The sequence below is a fragment of the Castanea sativa genome, chromosome 8 (assembly GCF_040712315.1).
Source record: "Castanea sativa cultivar Marrone di Chiusa Pesio chromosome 8, ASM4071231v1".
Taxonomy (NCBI): Eukaryota; Viridiplantae; Streptophyta; class Magnoliopsida; order Fagales; family Fagaceae; genus Castanea; species Castanea sativa.
The window spans coordinates 52,944,368-52,960,516 of record NC_134020.1 but is presented as its reverse complement, the minus strand read 5'-3'; the positions used below and the strand labels follow the sequence as shown (position 1 = coordinate 52,960,516).

At 34.8% G+C, this 16,149-nt stretch overlaps 1 protein-coding gene and 3 pseudogenes across 1 annotated transcript; 3 read left to right on the top strand and 1 right to left on the bottom strand.

Annotated features, from left to right (window-relative positions):
- Positions 1-739: 739 nt before the first annotated feature.
- On the top strand, positions 740-3,003 carry LOC142608039 (protein GAMETE EXPRESSED 1-like; annotated as a pseudogene).
- Positions 3,004-3,791: 788 nt separating this feature from the next.
- LOC142606542 (uncharacterized) lies at positions 3,792-5,800 on the bottom strand. Its single transcript, XM_075777867.1, has 2 exons — positions 5,770-5,800; positions 3,792-5,516 (listed from the first exon to the last, which is right to left on the bottom strand). The coding sequence occupies exons 1-2, from the start codon at positions 5,798-5,800 to the stop codon at positions 4,078-4,080; spliced, it is 1,470 nt and encodes a 489-aa protein (XP_075633982.1). The 3' UTR covers positions 3,792-4,077.
- A 2,249-nt stretch (positions 5,801-8,049) lies between these two features.
- On the top strand, positions 8,050-9,096 carry LOC142606541 (glucan endo-1,3-beta-glucosidase-like; annotated as a pseudogene).
- A 3,612-nt stretch (positions 9,097-12,708) lies between these two features.
- LOC142606540 (glucan endo-1,3-beta-glucosidase-like) lies at positions 12,709-15,042 on the top strand (annotated as a pseudogene).
- The last annotated feature ends 1,107 nt before the right edge of the window (positions 15,043-16,149 follow it).

Sequence of the window (16,149 nt, the reverse complement as noted above, 5' to 3'; positions counted from 1 at the left end):
ACCCAACAATTGGACCCATTATGGCGACTACTTGGCCCAAATCCGGGTGAAGAAGATGACCCAAATTGGACACCATCATTGAAAGCCGCCAAGCCCATCTTCGTTTCTGCAGTGCAATCTTATTTTGGGTATTGGTTATTTTTGGAATGCTTTTTCTAGTCCAAGTAGGAAATAAAAAAAACCTAGGTATAAATACAATTATTTATCACTATTTTCTGTTCCATACTTTGCTGCCATAAGACAAGACTTAAAAGAAAAGTCGGTTGCTTCTGGTTTTCATCTTTGTTAAGCCTGGTTCTATATTCAAAAGTAATAATTTTTTTGTTGTTATTTGCTTGCTAGTTCAGTTCAAGAAAGATTTTTGTATAGTTTTTTTTTCTTTTGGTTCTTTTTTCTTTGATGCTGTTTAGTGAATAGTAAGTTTTATTTGATAGTTTATAGGGTTCTTTGATATAATAAGGTCCTTTTGTTGCTCTTCAACATATATAATTTTTCAAATAGTTTGTTTTTCAACCTGCCTTTTTTGTTTATACTTTCTTTTGCTTTCTTTCCTTGCCCTCCAAGTCTTCTTAGTCTCTTACTTCTAACTTCTAATATAAATATACTTAGGATTGAGGACATATCATTGATATCAATGTATTTGTGTGTGGATTCACTTCAAGTGGTGGAAGCCTAAATTTATATAATTTGAATTGTGTAATGCAGGTTTTACAATTTTGGAGATGAACCTAGACAATATTTAAACAGTTTCAGTGTAAAACTCAAATGGGTCATCATCATCATCTTCTTCTTTTGTTGATTTTAATCTCATGCTCCACAAAGTGCATGTCATGGGGTTGGTTTTCCTCGTCTGAAGAGACTCAATTTGATGAGAAAGCTTTCGATACAACGGATAATTCTGGCCCTGCAAAATTCTCCATGGAAGTTTTTAATGATCAGAAGGGAGCCAGGCTAGTAGAAAGGGCCAGAATGAAATTGGCTGGTACAAACTCTTGCTGGCAAAATGCTTACCGGAATCTCTTTGCCAGATGCTCAGATATATTTGCCGGGGATGAGAAGCGGTCTAGATTTGCTTGGCATCTTAGTGATTGCTTTCAAAAGGAATCTGGCAGGCTGCCTTTTCCTCCTTGTGACCCAAAATCTGCCATGGCTAAATGCTTAAAGGGCTTAAACGAACATGCTCATAAGGTTTACCTTGAATTCTATCTTGAAACCAACTCCATCTGCCATCAGTTGCAGTTACGTATTATTTCTTCACATGATTTGAATAATCTCTTTTCCTTTTCTAAAGAACCTAAACATAGTTGCTTTTTTTTTTGGTTGTATTTTCAGGGCCCAAGCATTCAGGCAACAAACAGAGAGATTGGTAAATGAACTGAAAATTTCAGCCCTACTAGCTCAAGACAAATTAAAAATAATAGAAGGCAAAACAGAATCTCTATTGCAGAACTCAAGTGAAATTTATGATTCTTTGAATTCCATTGATACTTGAATTCAATTAGTAGCTCGAACAACTAAGAATGTAGGAGATCATATAGATGTTGTTCTCAAGCATTCAGAAGGTTTATATGAGCAATCAAAGAAGCTTGCAGCTTCTCAATCAGAGCTGCAAGAAGGACAAGTGGAAATGAGGAAAACTTTAGTGGATGGAATGTCAATGCTTAATGATTCTTACAGCAGTTTGGGCCAAGAAATAGATAATTTAAAAAATGAGGCCATAGAAATAGAGAAGGGGATAAATAAAGTTGGGGATGTAATGCTTATGAAGATGAAAAATCTGCAAATCAAAGCGGATGACATTCGGAATTTGACAGGGATTTCCTTAGATAAGCAACAAGAAGTTATAGATGGACAATCCACAGCTCTTGAGGGTCTTCAAAATTTAACTAAATTTCAATCTGAAGCACTAGAAGATAGCAGGTAAAATAGGAAACTAAATGATAAATTAAATTTAAAACAAGAATATCAATGAACAATTTTCTAATACTTATGAGTTACAGGAGTACTCTACAACAGTTTGCTGAATATGGCCACAGGCAACAGGAAGAGCTTCTTCAGGGGCAAGAGAAGCTTCAAAGAATTCATGACCACTTGATGGAAAATTCAAAGTCTATTTTGGCAGCTCAGGTTATCATTTTCTTCTGAGCCTTACTATCATATTTATATAGTGGTTGCTTTGATTAATGTTCATTATTTTGACATATGATATTTCCATCTCTGCATTTTAGGAATCTTTTGAATCAAAGCAAGCAAACATGTTTGTTGCTTTAGATAAGCTGTTTGCTTTGCACAATGCCATGCTGCTTGAATCGCGACTAATTAAAGCCTTCTTTGTGTACTGTCTATCAATCTTCATCATCTACATTTTCACTAGCACAAAGCAAACATACAAAGTCAGACCCTGGCTATATATCGGTATGTTCTATTAGTTTCCCACCCTTTTTTTAAAAAAAAAAAAAAAAATTTATTTGGAAACCAATATTACCATAACATTAATCAATTTTTATTTTTGCAGGGCTATTTGCTACTTTTGTCATAGAAGTTGCGATATTTCGGCTTGCAACAAATGATAATATCGAAAAAAGCACTTGGATAATAAATTTGGTCAGGTCACTCTTTGCGCTTCTTGCCTCAATTCAGATTATCCATGCCATATGCACATACAGGTATGTTGAAATGAAGAACAAAATAATATTTTGATAAGAAAAAGCATTTATAGATTCAGAATTTAATTTAGTGATTTGTAAATCATGCAGAGACTATGAAGTTCTCAACCATCAGATGCTACTAACATTAATTGAGCAGATTAATGGCATGCAAATAAAAGAGGAGTTGTCGTGGGGCATAGATAGTGATGTAAACTAGTCCTCATGGATTGACACTGACTTACCCGAAGATGTAAACAATTTTGAAGACCCTGACTATATCCTTCGAGAGGAAGTTGGAGAAAATTCAGTCATGACCACTTCAATTAGAAGAAATTATAATCTTCGCCACAAATAGATAAAATCTGGTAATTCACCTGTGATTTTATTGTTATGGATGTCTAGGCATTCAAGGATGCGCATATTATTTAGGTTTGTAGACATGATGCTAGAAAACTTATTTTTTCCTAATGAGAGAACTCTAGTCGTGATGGAAAAGTTTGTTGAAATTTCACCTGAGAATTCATTTGAAGATAAATCAATGATTTGAGGCTACATATTAGAGCTGAAATCTGGTAAACTATTGCCAGAAAATTTGTTTTTGGACAAGTCCAATAACGTGAGGGTGCGAAGATTGGAAATGGATTCAGGAATCTTCCCTGAAAAATTGTTGTCATTCAGCATAAGAGACATAAGATAGGTGGCATTACCAATGTTGCTTGGATGTTGTCCATAAAAGTTGTTCCGAGACAGGGAAAGAATATTTAAATTTATAGAGTTGAAAAGAAAAGGAGGGAGAGAACCTGTGAGGTTGTTATCTGACAAAATTATATATCCAACTTCCATTTCAGCAAGCCATTGTGGGAACATTCCTTCTAGTTGGTTCTCACTCAAGTCCAAAAATTCAAGACGCCGCAACTCTGTCATATTCCCTATCTCTTTAGGAATATCATGGAAATTATTCACATGTAAAATTGCTTAAAAGGTTTGGGGTGTTACATTACAATTCAATGATAAAGATTCTTTTGGATAAACAAGCAAGATTTTATTCAAACTCACAGTAGTTATGCACAAACAGGCAACAAAACAAGTGGCAGCAACGTAAAAAAAAAGAAAAAAGAAAAACAAAACAACACTTCAACTTAATAAAAAAGAAAATAAGAGATAGGCCTCACTGGCTACTAAACTACAACCGAAACAAACAACTCTTACATCATAAGCAATAGCTTTCAGCAACTCCACGTTACTTCTCACTTTACCATTGTGAACCTTTTAATGTTTATCCCCCCAAACATGATAAATGGTCGCCCCTCAAGCCAAATTACCTGCTGATACTTATAGACCACTGGTCCACTTGTCATTCTTATTTGTTTGACTGAAAGCCTTTACAATGCTGGGATTTAGATCTTTGACCATAGCCGACATGCATAATTTATATTCTTCGCCTTCTTTGTTGACGACGGTAATTTGGAGGTTTTGCAGGGACAAAATACTTAGCAAGATATAGGACTCCCACTGTTATGATGAAGCTAACTGCATATCCAATCCCCACTCCTTCCCATGAGAACCATCTTTCCTCACTCTCAACCTTTGGTGGTTTTGTTGGTGAAAAGTCTTCCGGACATGGCACTCGAATTTGCATTCCACACAACCCACTATTGTTGGCGTAAAAATTTGGATCATTTATTGTATCCATTTGGCTACCACGCGGAATTCTACCAGCCAACTTGTTGTTACTGACATCCAAAATAGTTAATTGTTGCAACTTTGCTAGTGATGGTGGAATTGAGCTTGATAAATTGTTGTGTGACAAGTCCAAACTCTCTAGATTCATCAAACCGCCAAGACTTGCTGGTATGCTCCCATTAAAGTTGTTATGTGAGACGTTGAAAGCCTTTAGAGCCTTCAAACTACCTAATGTAGTCGGAATTTCACCTGAAAGTTGGTTCATTGACAAGTCTAAGAAAGAGTAGATCCCGAGATTTTTCCAAGATAGACCTTGCGTTGACTTCTTCCAATTGAGGATCAGATCATTAATCTTGGGAAAATTAATATTAAAAAAATGACCTATCGGCTCGTTAGATGTTTTAATCATACCAGTTAAATTTCCGAACTTGGCAGGGATTTTTCCAACAAGATGGTTGCTTGAAAGATCAAGAATTTGGAGGCTAGTAAGATTGGAAATACAATCATGGATTGAACCTTGAAAAGAATTGTTCCTTAAATTTAGTATTCGAAGGGTGGAGATTTGGCAGATAGAATCTGGTAATTCACCTATGATTTTATTGTCATGGATGTCTAGGCATTCAAGGAAGGGCATATTATATAGGTTTGTGGACATGATGCCAGAAAACTTATTTTTTCCTAATGAGAGAACTTTAGTCATTACGGAAAAGTTTGTCGAAATTTCACCTGAGAGTTCATTTGAAGATAAATCAATGATTTGGGACCACAAAATAGAGCTAAAATCTGGTAAACTATTGCCAGAAAATTTGTTTTTGGACAAGTCCAACAACGTGAGGGTGTTAAGATTGGAAATGGATTCAGGAATCTTCCCTGAAAAATTGTTGTCATTCAGCACAAGAGACAAAAGATTGGTGGCATTACCAATGTTGCTTGGTAGTTGTCCATAAAAGTTGTTCCGAGACAGGGAAAGAATATATAAATATGTAGAGTTGAAAAGAAAAGGAGGGAGAGAACCTGTGAGATTGTTATCTGACAAAATTATACTTCCAACTTCCATTTCAGCAAGCCATCTGGCAAAATTGTAGGCTGAGTTTTGCCATTCTTTTGTTTCTTCCTTCTTTGTGGGAATTGGATGCTTGTAAAAATTAAGTTGGGAGGATATTGGGTTGTGGAATATAAATAGTACTCATTATGGAATCATGGCTTAGTCAAGTCAGCTTGTGATCTCTGTCCACAAGCGTGTTTCACAAAGACAAACCAAAAAAATAGACCAATCTGCGAGTCTTCTTTCTTTTTCTTTTTTTTTGAAAGAAAAAAAAGTATTCCTTTCTAATATTCATTAAAAATTAATAAAATTATTACAATTAAATACCTCTCTCTAGTCTCTACAACGTTAACTTATGCACACGGCATGCCACATGACTTTGTTACCAGATACCATCCGATTTTCCCAACTCGTCAATTGCCATTACTCACGGATTGGTCTATTTTTTTTGGTTTGTCAAAGTAAAACACGCTTGTGGAATTGGGAAAGTCGGATTTAGATTGATTAATTTTAATTGTAGTAAAAAATAAAAAAAATATCCAACGAATGAGGTGCAAGTTTTAGACTATAGTATGGATAACAATAGAACAAAATACGGCCGTTTGGGTCCTGCTTGTCAGGCTTGGGTTCAAATCTCCCCCATAATCAATTGTTGGTGGGCATCACACTTGTGCGCCCTGCCCTGAGGGCTGAGGTAGCCTAGTTACCCCATTTTTCGTTTACCAAAAAAATAAGAAAATTAGGGTCGAATTAGGTATGTTGGACCTCCTACCATCCCCACTTCAGGCGGAAATAGAAACTCTCTGGAGTCAAGTTAGATTTGGGGCAGTTGGAAGTGTTTTATATCCTTAATGAAGTGACTATTGAATAAAAACACACACACATATAAGGCAAGACACATCAGTCACCTCTTTGAGGCAGAGAAAACCTGTGCATAACAAAGTGATTTATACGCAGAATTTTAAGGGCCCATTTGGTAAGCAATCTCAAACTCATATTTTTACATTTTATACAACTTTACACACATTTCTATACATTTTTTTACCCCTACAAATTTCAAAAAACTATAAAAATTCAATCTCAAACTACTTTACCAAACACTTCTTTAAGTATTTCTAACTTCCAGCGTTGCAGTCAGATTCTTCCCCTCCTTCCAATTTCCTCTCTTCTTCTATGAGTGGCCCATGTAGCCAACTGTAACCACATCTTGATCTAAAATTTCTACAGTTCACATTTTCATTTCACAAATTTAATGTACAATGCATAACGAAACTTCTTAACCATCTAAAGTCTAGGCTGCCCTTGATTGTAATTTTTTTGCCGACTTATTTGGTAGGTTTAGATCATTTTCCTGCCAAGCCTGACTTCTCAAATAAGTCATTATTCCTAGTTGAGTATTGCTTAAAGTCTAAAGATTAAGATATATATACGCGACTCTATACGTGACCACAAATGGATTATGATTTATGACAACTGGATCGTTGTAAGAGATACTTAGACCTAGCTAGCTAGACTAGACGATAAAGAGAAATTGCATCTTAAATTACCTAGACTTTTCAAGAAGAAAAGTACAGGCACATGCAAACAACAGTTGGTCAGTACGTATACATTGATTTCCTTGGAGTGATAGACGGAGTCATTTTAGTACCAGCTAATATCACAACATTTGACACAATAATTTATCACGTGGTGAGATATAGGCAATGAAGAAAAAATAGTGGATTCTCATTTCCAGCAGTCACAACTCACTATGAGGTAAATTGTGAAAAAAATTGTGTAAAATATTATGTTGCTTGGATTATGCATGGTACAGGACATTGTCTACAAGTTTAGACTAAAACTTTAAATTCTCAAGGCATGTAGTAGTCTATAAATTAGTGAAGGGGTTGGTTATTAATGGTAATTGTAGAGATATTTGTGTTAAGTATTAAATATGCGTTTGAATACCGCTTATTTTGTTGAAAATTGAAAACTTATAACTGAAAACATTGTAGTAAAATATTTTTTATTACTACAAATTATTGTTCACCCGTTTTTAGCACTTGGCTGGTCCATAAACAGTGCCATGGACTAGCCAAAAAAAAATGCAAGGAAAACAAATGCAAATGCAGCCCAGCCAAAAAAAAAAATGCAAATGCAGCCGCTGGAAACAAACGCACCCCAAAAGTTGGTTTTTCATTTCCTTTTTCCCATGGCTCCAATATTATTGCTCCTTATTGGTTTTTTTGATATCTGGCCTACAAATAACAGGTATATACATACATACATACATATATATATATATATATATATATATATATATATATATATTCTCTCTCCCTGTTTATTACAGTAAAATATTTCGCTAGTCCAAAATAAAGAAAAAAAAAATTCAACATAACATTTGTATTGAATCTATAATTTTAAAGCCCCGTGGCAGTGCTACACATTTGAAAGTACTTGATATGAATGACATTTGTCGTCCTACATCAACCGTAACATTAGCGACTGAAACGAAGCAAGATATATAATTTTTGAAACTAAAAAGAATAAGAGAGAAAATTTTAACCTATGTTTCATTAAGCCATTCAAGGAGAGGGTGGATACTTGTCATAGCTATTGGATATGTTTGGAATTTCCTTTCCTCTCTTCCATGGCTTCATTCAATGCAATGAGGAAGAAACCTTTAATTTTATGGCTGCTATCTTGCTATTTCTTGGGCTGTTGTATAGCCCAGAGCAAATAGGTATCTCTTTGTCACACACATGCATACTAGAGGCTCTAGTCTCCATAATACAAGCTTAAGCTCAATAGTACAGATGGAATAGATTTTTTTTTTTCCAAGATATGATAGGATTTGAAATTTATGGTCTCCGCTTTATGATCATTGCTCTTTATCATCAATACTAGACAATATAAAACAGACACTAATAGATTTCGAATCCCATATTTATACATGAGATTTGAATTTAGGTCTCCAATGTTATCTGGAACCCATAGGTGGAATAGATTTAACTTATACTTAGTAATGTCATTTTAGGATTACCGAACTTAGCAATATAAATTTTATGTCACTTTCTTTGAAACTCATTAAATCTGTTCACAATGTAATATAGGTGCACAATCCTTAGGTATTTGCTATGGAGGGTGTGGCAATGCAGACAATTTACCACCTGAGTCAGAAGCTATAAGTCTTTGCAAAACATATAAGATTGGAAGGATGCACATTTGCTCTCCATATACAGAAATTCTGCCAAGTCATTAGAGACTCCAAAATAGAACTCATTGTTGGTGTCCCTAATGACAAACTTCAAGCCCTTGCCAATCCTTCAGCTGCAAGTGATTGGGTCTAGAGCAATATAAAAGAGTATTCCTCCAATGTCAAGTTCAAGTACCAATATTGGAAATGAAGTATACCCAACTAGTGAAACAACTCAGTTTGTTCTTCGGGCAATGCAAAACATTTACAAAGCAACTACTGATTCTAGTCTACAAAACCAAATAAAGGTCCCAGCCGCAGTGGAGACAAATTTGTTGGGTGTTTTTGATCCTCCATTAGTAGGTGCTTTTAGTGACAATGCAAGGCCATTCATAGAACCAATCATTGGTTTTTTGTTTAGCAATGGAGCACCGCTTCTGGCCAACATTTATCCTTACTTTAGAGTTAAGTATAACAACCAACCAGTCCCCTATGCCTTATTTACTAAACCAGGAGTTGGGGTACCAGTAGGTGCTTTGTAGGTATATGCTATTACTTCACGAAACTTATTGCAATAGATTGCAAATAATTGACCAAAATAAGTTGGATTAAATTATTATAGTGATACATAGGCATAAACTTAAGGCTAAGACCAACGATTGTTGGTTTTGTTTTGTTAGGGTTTTGTTGCAAATTGCATGTGAAACGATTTCTTGGCTTTTTTGGTTTTTTTATTTTTTATTTTTTTTGGAGACAAAGCTTGGATCTTTTATTCTTTTCTTGGGCTTGGCTATGTTTTGTTTCTTGTGCTATTTTGTGTTCCACAAATAAAAGCTTGCCATGTGTACACTTATTTAAGCATATCCTAATTTTATGTTTATTCTTATATTCTTACCTAAAATAAATACATAACCCAACACATCCCTATTGCCACCACCAACCAACACTAGCATCACTCCACCGGTGCCATTAGCAGCTATCGCCAATGACTTTAACGCCACCATTTATGGTCGTTCACCTCCAATTTATGGCCATTCACCGGATTGCATACCTACTCATCCTTGACTAGCTCTAGCCTAGACCTTACATCCTCTGGCTTGGACTTGACATCCTCTGGCTTGGACCTGATATCCTTTAGCCTCGACTTGACATCCTTCAACTTGGACCTAACATCATATGGCCTAGACTTGACATCCTCCCACTCACAAACTTTCTCTCTCCTCCTCCTTGTTTCTCAGACTCGTCTCTCACTCCTCCTCTTGATCTCTTCCCACTCTCCTTCTTATCATCTTCTTCCTCTCTGGCTTTCTTCTCTCTTTCCATCTTATCATCTTCTTCCTCTCTTCCCTCACTACTTCATCTTCACCTCCTTGTCACTCTTTCTATTGTCTTCTTCTTCACATGTATCTCTCCCTATCTTCCTGTAGTTCTTGTAGCTCTTACTCATGCTTTTGTGCGGAGTGAAGGGACTGAATAGACTTTGGTTTTGCGAGGGAGTGGCAGTTTTGGTTTTGCAAAAGAGTGTGGACTAAACAGAAGGTTCGGTTTTGTGAGGGAACTTTCTTAGCAAGTTTGACACTTTTAGACGCTTTTCCCCTCTTTATTTTGAAAAAAAAAAGATGATACTTTATTATAAAAACACAAGTCTCAGACTCAGACTGAGCACCTCTTCCTATGGCTATGGCAACCCTCAAATAATCCGACTGTACACTACAAGAAAAAATATTTATTGCAACGAAAAAAATCGTTGCAATAACATTAAAGTCATTGCAATAGTTGAAGTAAGATGTTGCAATAAAATTTGAGATAATAAGTTTGTACAACAACAAATTTTGTTCCAATAAACTCCAAATATTTTAATGATAACTTTAATACAATGATATATATATATATATATATATATATATATATATATTGTTGCAATAAACAATTTACAATTTCAAATATCTTGTAGCTATAGGCTATTACTTCACAAAATTTATTGCAATAAATTGCAAATAATTGACCAAAATAAGTCGGATTAAATTATTGCAATGATATCTTTATTGTAATAGATAATTACTTCATTTTGTCATTGCAATAGATTATGAAATAATTGATACCAGGTTATTGTAACAATATATTTGTTGCAGTTTCGTGTTTGTCATCACAATAGATTATAAAAGAATTAATATTAAATTATTGTAATGATAACTTCGTTGCAATAAGCTATTAGATCGACATTTTCATTGCAATAGATTGTAGAAATAATTGGTGTCAATTTATTGCAAAAATTCCTTCATTTTAAGTTTTTGCAATAATTTTTCCTAATTTATTAAAACTTCTATTGTAACTAAAAGTTATAAGTTATTGTAACTTATTATTGTTGATGCAATATTTTAACACTTTTTAGTTACTATAGCAACTTGTTTCTTAAAAAAAAAAGTTACTATTGCAACAATTTTAACTTGTAGATGCAATATTTTGTCTAATACTACTATACTTATTTTTTGTATTAACACTTGACATAATAGACTTTTTTTTGGTGTAGTGTAAGGGTTAAAGAGTAATAAATATAACATAGTATTTATTACAGCTTATTTAAATACGAAAATAAGGGTTGAGAGTGAGAGAGAGAGAGGGATTAAATTGTAATTTACTGTCACCGAGAGTCCATTTTCAATTGGAGTGAAGCCCAAACAATATCATTACATATTTTGTGCGTAGGGGGAACAGTACGTACGTAGAAGGATTAAAAAGTTCCTGCACATAAACAGCTATCACACAAACTGGCCTTTTATTGGTGAGAGGAGCGGAGTTGAATGTACGTGAGTGACCTCATTTTGATGAAGACACACAGCTGTGGGAATATACACACAAGACACTCTCTGTTTTCGTTTTTATATGATCTGTTTAGATACCGCTTATTTTGCTAAAATTGAAAACTTATTACTAAAAGTACTGTAGACAAAGGTAAAAGTTAGCTGAAATAGTACAGTAAGGCTCATGAATAATAGAAAAAATAAGCTGAATAGTGAAATAATTTTCATTTTTCATTAGTATCCAAACAGAGGCATATCGTCTGTTTAGTTTTATACTTGGGAGGGGTCATGGTCTATCTTTTCCATTTCTACACATGAATAACAATTGCTTTTGTATCTGACACTTCAACCATGAGTCCTACCAGTAACATGAGTCAGGTAGTATTGTTGGACCTAAAGCAGTGCTTGACCTTAGCTCTAAGGCAACGAGAGTGAACAATACTACATACCCATGTCCAAAACAATATTGGCATTTTGGATGTTGAATGTTATTGCCCCTTTGTGCTTGTTTTCTTTTTGTTAATGCATTCTTTTCGTTAATGCCCACACTCTCATGTGTCCAGCCACATACATCATACGTGTGATGTGAATGTTACAAGACTGCAATTTCACACACTGAATACACACACACACACAAGAGTTTGATAATTACTCATACGTACCACCTAATCTTTTTTTTTTTTCAATCCATCCAAATTTAGAGTGGTATAATTATGTCATTCTTGTCATATTTAAATGACATAGAATTTATTAATAGTTTTGTATTTGAATAAAATAACATTCAACTAGATCCTAAACATAATAAAACTTCAGGAACTTGTTCTTCACCTTTGGCTTTATCCAACTTGGGACTTTTAGGGAGGTCCCCAACTTTGAGAGGACAGATCAAGACCATCCTCAGTAGAAGTCTGCTTCCCAGGGACTTTTATCATGTGACGATCATGTTAATTCCTTAGACATCACCTCCATTGTGTTTGATAAAGAAACTGACAGCTCTTATGTCTTTTCATCTGAAACAGATCATTGACATCTAATGCAGTTAAGGGTCGTGGATCCATAATTTGTTGGGCAGACTTCATTTGACTTGACATACCATTTGGTCAACCTTCTGGTCAAATTAAAGCAACCGTATTTGATCATTGAAACCTGATTCTATAAAGTAAACTACAAATCTCAGAAAAAAAGAAAGAAAAAAGAAGAAGTATGATACTTGTCATGGCTAAAATATGATACCTAAAAAACAAGGTATACAATCCTAATATATAGTACCTAAAATGCATGATACTTGTCATAGCTACTGGACATGTTTGGTATTTCCATTCCTCTCTTCCATGGCTTCATAAATTCAATGCAATGAGGAAAACACCTTTTATGGCTGCTATCTTGCTATTTCTTGGGCTGTTGTATAGCCCAGAGCAAAAAGGAATCTCTTTGTCACACACATGCATACTAGAGGCTCCAGTCTCCATAATACAAGCTTAAGCTCAATAGTACAGAGGGAATAATTTTTTTTTCAAAATATAATAGGATTTGAAATTTATGGTCTCCGCTTTATGACTGTTGCTTTTTATAATTAAGACTAGACAATAGAATAGACACCAATAGATTTCGAATCCCATATATATATATGGGATTCAAATTTAGGTATCCTATGGGCCAAAATTTGAAATTAACATTAATTTTTTAAACAATATAATTAGTAGGCAATGTTATAAAACTATATTTTTTACCAACATCTCGAGTTTAAAAGACTCGATTTTGAGCTTATAAATCGACTCTTAAAAACTCGATTTTCATGATCTGATCACCTCTGATGTGGCATTTTTTTCACGTGGAATCTACCTGGAAATCGAGTCTCTAAGACTCGATTTACAAGTCAAAAAAAAAAAAAAGTCTAAGTCTTTTACAATCCATTCCCAGAAATACACAATAACCCCCAAAACCCACATTTTGCCTATCCCACATCAAAATCCACCCACCAACATAGGGTTTGTAGAAGATCATGACTGAGCAAAACTCACCACAAAAAAAAAAAAAAAAACCAAGGCGAGCAAGCCCAGATCCACGGCTGCTTGGGTCGCGCGACTTGGGCGCACGGCAGCCTGGGTCAGTGTGGGTCAGTGACGCTGGGTCTGTGGCGGCTGGATTTGTGTAGATCAGTGTGGAGGAAGAAAGAAGCAGATGGAGAGGTAGTGAGGAGAGAGACACGAAGAACAGATGTGAAAAGCAGAAAAAAAAGAAGGAAAATAAAAAAGTTCACAGATATAAGATATAAATCGAGTCTTAGAGACTCGATTTTCAGGTTGACGTCACGTGGAAAAAATGCCACATCAGACGGGATTAGACCATGAAAATCAACCCTTAAAGACTCGATTTTCAGGTTGACGTCACGTGGAAAAAATGCCACATCAGACGGGATCAGACCATGAAAATCAACCCTTAAAGACTCGATTTTTTAGGCCCAAAATCAAGTCTCTTAGACTCGAGATATTAGTAAAAAATAAAGTTTTGTAATAGTACCTACTAATTATATTGTTTGGAAATTAATGTTAATTTCCAATTTTGGCCTCTCCTATGTTATTTGGAACCTATAGGTGGAATAGATATAACTTTTACTTGGTAATGTCATTTTAGGATTACCAAACTTAGCAGTATAAATTTTATGTCGCTTTCTTCGAAACTCATTAAATCTGTTCGCAATGTAATATGGGAGTGCAATTCTTAGGTGTTTGCTATGGAGGACATGGCAATGCAGACAATTTACTACTTGAGTCAGATGCTGCAAGTCTCTGCAAAACATATAAGATTGGAAGGATGCGCATTCACTCTCCATATACAGAAATTCACGAAGTCATTAGAGACTATAGAACTCATTGTTGGTGTCTTTAATGAAAAACTTCAAGCCCTTGCCAATTCTTCAGCTGCAGGTGATTGGGTTCAGAACAATATAAAAGAGTATTCTTCCACTTCCAATGTCAAGTTCAAGTACATTGCTGTTGGAAATGAAGTAAACCCAACTAGTGTAACAACTCAGTTTGTTCATTGGGCAATGCGAAACATTTACAAAGAAACATCAGATGCTGGTCTACAAAACCAAATAAAGGTCTCAACCGCAGTGGGCACAAATTTGTTGGGTGTTTTTGATCCTCCATCAGCAGGTGCTATTAGTGACAATTGAAGGCCATTCTTAGAAACAATCATTGGTTTTTTGGTTAGCAATGGAGCACGGCTAGCTTCTTGCTAACATTTATTCCTACTTTAGAGTTAAGTACAACAACCAACCAGTCCCCTATGCCTTATTTACTAAACCAGGAGTTGGGGTACCCGATGGCCAATTGGAGTATAGAAATCTATTTGATGCCTTGATGGATGCTATGTATTCTGCTCTTGAGAAAACAAAAGGAGGAAGTTTGGAAATTGTTATCTCAGAAAGTGGGTGGCCATCTGCTGGTAGTATTGTGGAAACTATCGAGAATGCAGGTACATATTATAAAATTTTGATTAATCATGTGAAAGTAGGGACTTCAAAAAAGGCCTGGAAAGGCTATAGAAAATTATTTGTTTTCCTTGTTTGCTGAGAACCTGAAGACTGAGGAAATTGAGCGACATTTTGGCCTATTCAACACTAACATGCAGCTCAAGTATGATGTTAGGTTGAATCGAAAGGTTCCCAATGGGGTGTACTAAAAGTATTCTCACTTTTTTTTTTTTTTTTTTTTTGAGGAGATACTAAAAGTCTTCTCTAATTTCTATTTTTAATAGAGAGTAGATTTTGTACATTTGTTGTGTTCGTGGAAGTGATATTCTTCAAATAAAACAATTAATAAAACACATCTTGGCACTAATAAATCAAAGTAACCAAATATGATAAATGTTAGCATCTCAAGTCAACTTATTTGCTGATAGTTATTAATGAATACTTGTCAATTGTCACCATTGTTTGCTTGACTTAAAGCCTTCACAATACTGGGACTTTGATCTTTGACCATAAACTAATGCATTAACTTTAAAAGAGCTGAAATTTATACCCTGGCTTTTCTCTCTTTGTGATTTTAGTACTGCAACGTTTACAAAATAAGTAAATAATTATTACTACCAACAATTATCCTAAAGGCCAAAGGCTTTGTAGCTGAATTAACACCTCTCCATATACAAAGTGTTTCAAGGTCTAAGGAAAAAATGGTTTGAGTTGCAAGATTAGCAGCCTGTTGTAATTATTTCTCAAAAAAAAAAAAAAAAAAAAAAAATCCTCTTAAGGGAAACAAATGGATTCATTAAGGCTATGGGCTAGGCCCAGTGTGCCTAAGGTCCATCAAAATAAATTATCTCTGTCAGTCCTCCTTAACTTTGGCCCAATCAATTACTAGCAAGATATCAGCCACAAGAGTTCGTGTATCGATCCATTAGCTTTAATCTATTTTCAATTTAAATTTTCCTTTTAGTTTTATCAAATCTTGCCGTTGGTTTTATAGTCTTTTTAACTTTCCAAGACAACATTATTTTGGTGAAGTTAATGGTATGAATTGTACAAAAAGATTACATTGAAAACAAATGGAAGTTAAAAGGATTAAAATTATATAAAATAAAATAAAACTTAAACGACTAGATTAAAAATAGATCAAAGTTAGGGATTGCAATTTATAATTTAGGCTATCTATCTATATAAAAAAAAGACTTAATGAGGTGCAAGTTTCAATAGGAATAATAATAGGATGAAGTAGCTAGGGTAGAATTAGGGATGTCGAGGCAAAAAAATTAATCTCTTCTTCAGTCAAGTTGGATTTGAAACGGATC